The 8,044-nt window shown below is 46.3% G+C and overlaps 1 protein-coding gene across 1 annotated transcript; it reads right to left on the bottom strand.

Moving 5' to 3' along the window:
* Window positions 1-1,122: 1,122 nt before the first annotated feature.
* On the bottom strand, window positions 1,123-2,567 carry RPRM (reprimo, TP53 dependent G2 arrest mediator homolog). Its single transcript, XM_070423452.1, has one exon. The coding sequence runs from the start codon at window positions 2,341-2,343 to the stop codon at window positions 2,014-2,016; it is 330 nt and encodes a 109-aa protein (XP_070279553.1). The 5' UTR covers window positions 2,344-2,567; the 3' UTR covers window positions 1,123-2,013.
* Window positions 2,568-8,044: the final 5,477 nt, after the last annotated feature.

The following is an 8,044-nucleotide window of genomic DNA, read 5'->3' as shown; positions in this document are numbered from 1 at the left end:
ATTCAAAAAATTATTCTAGGTCATAATCCCTGGCAAGATTTACTTTGAGAATGAAATAGACACTGAATAGTGGGCAGGATGTTAAAGGACATTCAAGCCTCCCCATCCCAACCCTTTGAGTCACTGACACTATTTACACCAGTTGTGCTTCTTCCCAAGTAAAAGGGGCACTGGATTGTTATTGAAATTTTTAGTCTTCTATCCGCTACTGTGAAGTGTTAATTGCTATAGCATAGCAGAGGATCCTAACCCGGGCGTAAAAATAAACTCAAAACCTCTTGCCAAGTTCAAGCTTGAAGCTATTGCCTCCTCTGGGTGATTTTCACATTCACGGTTTTCTCTATTCTCCAAAACTGTTCCATTTCTGAGCCCTAACTGTGTCCAAGACCATCTGTAGCTCCACTCCGGCCCCACTTTCTCAGCTTGGATTGTGACCCTCAGCTCTGACATTCAGGACCTGGCTAACCCCCCTTGGACTGTTCTGCCTGGCTGGGCTGATGACTCTAAATTCAAGAGCAGGCGGGGTCTCTTTTTAAATCTCACCCTTTCTCTAGAAAATGTTTAATTTGGCAAAGACAATGCATCCCATGTTTTTGTAACAATGGCTTACCCCTGGGAGAATTAACGTCACTATGTACTTTTTAGCAGCTACTGTTCCTCACATTTAAATAATTTATTAAATTTTTTTTTGATTAGCATCCTGATGCCTTCTTGATGATATTGGTTGCTCAGGGGAAAGACGCCCTCCCCGAAGGCTGGCCGAGCCCTCTCTTCCTTTCATTAGCAGAGTAACCCTGTGTACCGGCCGCCTGAGCCTGCAGGGAAGGGTAATGTTCCCACTGGGCCCTCCTGTCCTCTCGCCTGGCTGAAGAGCTGAGTCTAAATGAAATATAAAATATTAACTGTCCGAAAAAACAGAGGGTTCTCCTCCTGGGCCTGAGGTTTGGCCACGGCTCACTGGGCTCAGGCCTCTCTGTCTGGTCCCCACCTCCTCCCTCGGTGGGAACCACGAGTAGAATCACAGCTCTCCAAAGCGAATTCTCTGGACCGGCAACCAGACTCCTTGCCCCGTTCCTTTCTGCAGGGAGCGCACAATGACCACCAAGAGGCCAGAAAAAAACAAACACTTAAATATTGCATTTATTAAGGAAAATGTTAAACACGGGGGAAAAAAAGAGTCAAAAACGGTGTCACGAATGTCAAGAGCACTTTTGTGGCATAAATCGTGCAGTCACGAGCTACAGACACAGTTCTACTTCGGGTCTTTGCCGGGGGCCAGCTGTGGCGCCAGCCCCCCTCTCCAAAGACCCAGTTGTGAATGAAATAAAAGAAACAACTCACCCCGTTCACATTCGCAGGCTCCCCCTCCCCCACCCTTTCCCCACGATGACAAAACCCTAACTCCCAGGCAGGCAAACAGGTCACTAGGGCAGAAAAAGAGTTATCAAATATTTATAGTCAAGCAAACACAAAAACCCCTTAAAACGGCACGTTGCAATCAAGCAAAGGTATTTATCGCCTCTCCCGCCAGGGCTGGGAGGACCGGGAGAGAACGGGCGCCAATCCGGACACGGATTTGAGCCCCCATTAGTTTTGTTCCGTGGCGTCTGCACGGATCGCTTTCCAGGCCATCGGGCATCCGGTGCTGGTGGGTCTCTCCCCTGCCCGCCCTCTCCACCTGCCCCCAGAGCTTGGCCCACCTGCGGGTGGAGAAGGGCCTTTGCCCCGTCGGTTTTCCCGCATCCCAAGCAGCTTCCAAAGTTTGCGCCCTAATCTCCCTCTTCTTGCCACTTGCTGCTCAGTCCAGAGTCAGGGCGCTCTCCTCCTCCAGCCAGGCCTGGGGACTTTCCAAGAGCGAGCGAGAAACAGGTCGCTTCATCCCGAAAGGCAGGAGTCGGGAGAAATAATTGACTCCGACAGGTTTGCTTCTCCCGGTCTCGGATGGTGAGGGGGCGCGGCCGGGCTGGCGAGGTGGGGAGGTGTGGGGCGGCCGCCGCGGGGCCGGAGGGCCGGTCAGTAGGGCCCCACGACCACCGCCTCCACCTCCTTAGACGGTCTCCGGTCTTTCACCAGGAAGTTGATCATGCCCTCGGACTTGATGAGGAGGTTGCAGCCGAGGAAGAAGATGCCGAAGACCACGGTGAGCGAGAGCACGCACATGACGGCGATCTGCACCACGCGCATGATGTACAGGCTGCGCTCGTCGGGGCCGCCCTCGGCGAAGCCGTCGTCGGTCACCACGGACGCCTGGGTGCAGCAGCGCATCGCGCGCTCCAGCGCCTCGCTGCTGTTGGCCAAGAACAGGCCGGCCACATCCGTCTGGTTGCCCAGCGCGGGATTCATCGCCGGGGCGGGAGGGCGCCTGGGAGGCGCGGGTCCGAGGTTGCTGGGAAGGCGGTGGCGCGAGAGGAACAGGTGCCGAGCGGAGCACTCCCTTGCAGACTTGCGCGCCCCGGAGCTGCTCGCTCTCTCCTTCCCCAGTCCCGGGCCGGTGAGAGTTTCCCAGGAGCCTTTCTGACGTGCGCCGCAGCCTGGCTGGTCTGCGCCGTCCGCTGCTACCCGGGCGGTGCTCGTTCCCGGCGCTCGCTCGGCTGGGGGCTGTAGGAACTTGGCGAGGCTGGGCCGGGAGGGGCGTGGGAGGTGCGGGCGCGGCAGCGGCTGGGCCGCTGCTCCGAGTAAACAGCGGCCCCTGCCGGCCGCGCTGCGGCTCTGCGTCCGATGTGGTTGGGCAGTGGTGAGGCAAAGATGTGAACCTCCTGGTCTTGCTTTTCTTGCTTCTTGTCTTTTCCAGTTCCAAAGGCTAGACAGAGGTCGTTGTACTTCTCTGGCTTGATGGATGATTAAAGGGTTTCGGGTTGGGGGGATGGTTGAGAGCAGCTGAAAGTTTCCGAAGAACTGGGTCACACCACCTCTGCGCGCTCTTAGCCTCCCGCCCCTCTCACCTCTGGGCGACAGAAAGTGGCGAGCAATCCCAGGTGCCAGATGGTGGTTGCGAATGCACCGACCGGGCCCCTTGTCTGACAGTGTCCCCTGAGAAGGATTTCTAGTGGAGTAGGGTTGACCTGTGTGTAGTTTTTAAAAAGCATCGATTTTAGGAAGAAAGAAAAGTAGGAAGAGAGGGAAGGAGGAAAAGAAGAAAGAAAAAGTGGGAGGAAGGAAACAAGTGAGGGAGAAAGGAAGCTGTTAGAAAACAGAGTAAAGCAGGTTTTACACTGATTGTTAGGGCAAAGGAAAGGGGTTTATGGGAAGGAGGTGTTGTTCTTGGGTGGCGTTTGTGTGAAGGTATTTACCGGGAGCAGGGCTACGGCTCTGGTAAGGGACGGGAAGGTGGACAGAGTGGCCAGCCACTCTTGTAATCTTAATTGCAGATGAATTTTAGGATGTGTTTCTAATGTTTTTCTCTGTTGGCAGTAAATCAGTTGTTTAAGGGAAATGCTCATCACATCCATCACCTAGAATACTGGCCAACTGCTGGAAGCCCTCCCCATTTTCCATAACCTGATGTATTTCACCTTAGTCATTTAAAACAACACGACAGATGTTTTAGGGGCCTGATTGAAGATTCAGCTCATAATTTTGCTGTCAGTTTCAGTGAAATGTTATAAACTTGTCAGATTATTTCTTAAACTCTAGATTTTTTTTTTAATCCTTTTTTCTACCTTCCTTCCTCCTTCTCTTCCTTCCTCCCCCCCTCCCCCCTTCAACTGTTTTCTTTCAGCTGGAAACCTTGAAGCATAGTCCAAACTTTTGATAGAATACATCTACTAACTTTCTATTATAACATAGTAGTGTTATGGTCACCAAAGGAGGAATGCACGAGGTCGAATGTGGTAAAGAATTATAAATTTATTAGATCATCTGGAGACCAGATGGGCTAAGCCCCAAAATGGTACCAGCCCCCAGGAACAGGGAGTCAGGGATTTTAAAGGGCTCTAGATGGGCTTTTTGGGGGGTAATTCTCTGGGCCTGTCTGGTCTGGATCCTGGGCAACTCTGGAGGGGAAAGTTACTGGTCTTAGCAAATGGAATGTGGTCTAAGCGAAAGGGAATGTTGGTTGTGAAGTGGTCTAAAGGTCAGTTTCGGGGGGAGGGGCGGGAGGGGGGGATATTGATTGGATTATCTGATCAGACCTAACAAGTAGCTGTTACATTTTCAATGCTATTCTCAATTCCGTTCTATATGCTTGTTAAACTCTCTAATTTTTGTTTCCCCGAACATCACTTATTCCATTCAGCGGTTTCCTTAAATGCTTTTGTACTATTTTGTGGCCATGATAAAATTCTTTAGGTCAGAGTTTTCAATTTTTGATTGTATATTAACTTCAATAAGTTTAGTTCCTTCTAGATCGCATTTTTTGCATTTTTTTTTTTTTTCCTTTTGGGAGGATGTTTAGTATCTCAAGACCTATGCTGCTGGGCCTTGTCCACAATTCATCTGGTTCATTGCTCTAGTTTCCCATGTTTATGTTAGCCTTAAATAATGCTCCACTTCCAATAATTTCTGTTTTCTAATTATTAATTGGTCAGAAAAAAACTTATTTAAAAATCACTATACAATCAGTCTATCTTAGTTAATATGGGTGACACTTAAGAACAATAAAACAGTCCTAGCTGGTTTTGCTCAGTGGACAGAACATCGGCCTGTGGACTGAAAGGTCATGGGTTTGATTCTGGTCAAGAGCATGTACCTCGGTGTCAGGCTCCCTCCCCAGCCCTGGTTGGGGGCTTGTGCAGGAGGCCACCAATCCATGTGTCTCTCTCACATGGATGTTTCTCTCTCTCAGTCTCTCTCCCTCCCTTCCACTCTCTCTAAGTCAATCAAAAAATATCCTTTGGTGAGGGTTAACACAAAGCAATAAAACATATGTATAAAAATTACAGGCGACTTTCAGACAATATGAAGCAATATTAAAATGAATGGCAGAGGCAAGTAGTAGGAATTTAGAAAAGCAAAAGGTGGAGAATAGAGATCAACTCCCAGGAATAATAATTTGCACAGGATTTTGTGTTTAGTAGAAGTTGGGTTTTGATAAATAGAGAGAGAATAGCCCCTTCTTTATGTGACAAAAACAAATAGAGTTATAGTACATTTGTAAGGTCCAGCATAGTACACTTGAGGTATAAACAATTCCTAAAAATTTTAATTTCCTCATGATCAGAATTTGAGTGTATTTGTTGATATTGACAGTATCACTGCTTTGGTAAGGTAAGCAGTCAGTGTTAAAATGATTAAATCTTGGAGTCCAGTGAACATTTTATAATGTCAAACTTTTAGATTTGCGGAGCATCATCTTAAAAGAAGTAAAGTAACACTGTGACTTTGTTTATTTCTTTCAGCTTTAACTAACCAGTCAGGAAATTGTGAATGTGCTATTCCCTTGAGCTGGTTCCGATCTTTAGGAATATGGTTTTGTTTTTTTATCTTCTTCCAACCCCTCCCGCTCCTCTAATTTTGTTGAATAAGGTTGCTCAGAGCATTTAGATGGAAATTAAACCTCATAGTACAAAATTACATTTACCTCTCACTCATTACAACACCTAAGGGAATCTGGGCTGCTACAGCTTCTCTAAAGAAACTTTTATTTTTCCATTTTGAGAGAACATTTTCCTCTCACCTTTACAACTGTTATATTCACCTACTTCCTAAGGCAAGTACTAGAGATGTGGAAAAGAATCCTTTAAGAAATGTCAATACAGAAAAACTTAATTTCTAGAATAATAGCCGGTGATGTGGAAGGAGTGACATAATGATAATTTACTTTAAATGAAAGGCTTTGGACACATAGGACTCACTGTTATATTTAACTAGTGACCGCTCATACTTCATTGGAAAGAAGGCTTGACTTTTAGAACATTAAATGCTCAGCATCTATACTAATAAAAGGGTAATATGCTTAATTAGACTGGGCATCTTCTGGACATCCATCCGGACATCCTTCCGGACAAAGCCATGGTGGCGGGGGCCAAGGCAGAGGCGATTAGGGGCGATCAGGCCGGCAGGGGAGGGCAGTTAGGGGCAACCAGGCTGGCAGGGGAGGGCAGTTAGGGGCTGTAGAGTGCCCTTGGGAAGGCACATGGGTGTTTCTTTAATTATTGTCAGCTGAAGCCAGCGGCATTGGCAAAGCCACCTCCTGGAAACATGCTTTGCCAAAAGGCAGGAGTCTTATCAGCTTAACCTTCAGCCTAGGTGCCAGGGGGTAGGTTTTGTTATTTAAATCCAGCCAAGCACCAGGAATGAATACAACTCGGGCCCACCCAAGAATGCACATAATCTCCTTTGTCTTGACTTTTAGTAAAACTTCCTGTTTTTTGCTGTATAAAATAAACATGCTGTATCAGCTCTGGGTCCCTGTCCCTGTGTCTCCATCAGAGAACAGTGGTTCCACCCAGCCCTAGCTTTTTCCTTCCACCTCTGTGTCTGTCTCTTTCTTTCATTTTCTCAATCCCCAGCCACCCCTACTCAGGAACCAGACTGCTCTTTAGCAGCGTTGGACATGGAGAAGAGAGACATATTTACAAGGGGCGACCAGGCTGGCAGGGGAGGGAAGCTAGGGGCTATCAGTCCAGCAGGCAGAGGTGGTTAGGGGTGATCAGGGAGGCAGGGGAGCAATTAGGGACAATCAGGCCATCAGGCAGAGGTGGCTAGGAGTTATCAGGCAGGCAGGCAGAGGCGGTTAGGGGTGATCAGGCAGGCAGGCAGAGGCAGTTAGGGGCAATCAGGCAGGCAGGCAGAGTGGGTAGGGGCCAGTGGTTCCAGATTTCGAGAGGGATGTCCCTGAGGGGTCCCAGATTAGAGAAGGTGCAGGCTGGGCTGAGGGACCCCCTCCCATGCACAAATTTCATGCACCGGGCCTCTACTTTCACAATAAACATGTTACACAGGAAAGAAATACTTATCTGTTTTTCCCAGGAAATATCTATGACATATAATAAATACATTCTACCAAGATATTCCAGGCCGGTATTGATGGGCATCTATAAACAGTAGTCACTGGGTCTACAGTTTAAATAGTCTTGATGTACGACCAGAGGCTTTCAATGTTAAAACCTTTTTCTTGGTTCTTTCTTTGCATGTATTATGAAAATATTCAATAGACATTTAAGAAAAGAGAATATCAGACATAGAAAGGATATTTATTATTTTGAGGCAAGTTTTTATTAAAAAAATAAGCTACATTATATTACATAATGTAAATATGAGTAAGACTGAGCACGCATATTCATTCATAAAAGTAGACTCAGGCCCGGCAGGTGTGAGGTCACAGTTTGATTCCCAGTCAGCCGATCAATGATTCTCTCTCATCATTGGTGTTTCTCTCTCTCCTTCTTCCTTCCTCTCTGAAATCAATAACAATATATATATATTTTTAAAAAGTAGACTCAGCATCTGGAACACACACACACACACACACACACATACACAAAGCCAGAAAAAAGCAAAATAGGTTATTGAACTATCAAAAGAGAAACAATTCACTTCAAATATGTAAATTCATATATTTTTACCTTAGATAGACCCCTCAAATTCTCTCTCAAGCCTACGTACTATTACTGTTTACATAGTTTTAACTTTCTTCTTTATCTATTTTTCATGGTAGCAGGATATCAGTAGCAACATGTGGGTTGGAGAGAAGAAAATGGCGAGAGGTAGGTGCTTTACTACCACAAGGAGTACCTCCAGAGGGGAAAACACATTAAATAACATACACAAATTTTCTAAAAGTGTACTATATTAGCTTGGAGATATTTAATAGAGAGACAAACAGTTTTAGATGATTAAGGTCTAACAAAACATGTAAAGTCATGGACTTTGAATCCTACTGTCTTCACACTAGCTACGTGATCTTGGAAAAGTTCCATCACCTTCATGTATCTCATTTACTTATCTGTGAAATGGGAGTGATGTTTCACAGGATTTTGAAAGGACTGATTTGCTCTCCAAAAATAACTTAGAGTAGTATCTAGTAGCACATAGCAAGATCTCAAGCAAAAGTATCTTTCTGCAGCTCCTGAGGGGGCATCAATATGTATAAATTTTTAAAATA

The sequence above is a fragment of the Myotis yumanensis genome, unplaced genomic scaffold (genome assembly GCF_028538775.1).
Source record: "Myotis yumanensis isolate MYYU_CA2020_CCGP unplaced genomic scaffold, mMyoYum1.0.hap1 SCAF_8, whole genome shotgun sequence".
NCBI classification, from domain to species: Eukaryota; Metazoa; Chordata; class Mammalia; order Chiroptera; family Vespertilionidae; genus Myotis; species Myotis yumanensis.
This window is presented reverse-complemented; position numbering and strand designations above follow the sequence as displayed.

Coding starts and splice junctions, on each gene's coding strand:
- RPRM (XM_070423452.1), bottom strand. CDS start 2,343: ATGAATCCCGCGCTGGGCAACCAGACGGATGTGGCCGGCCTGTTCTTG.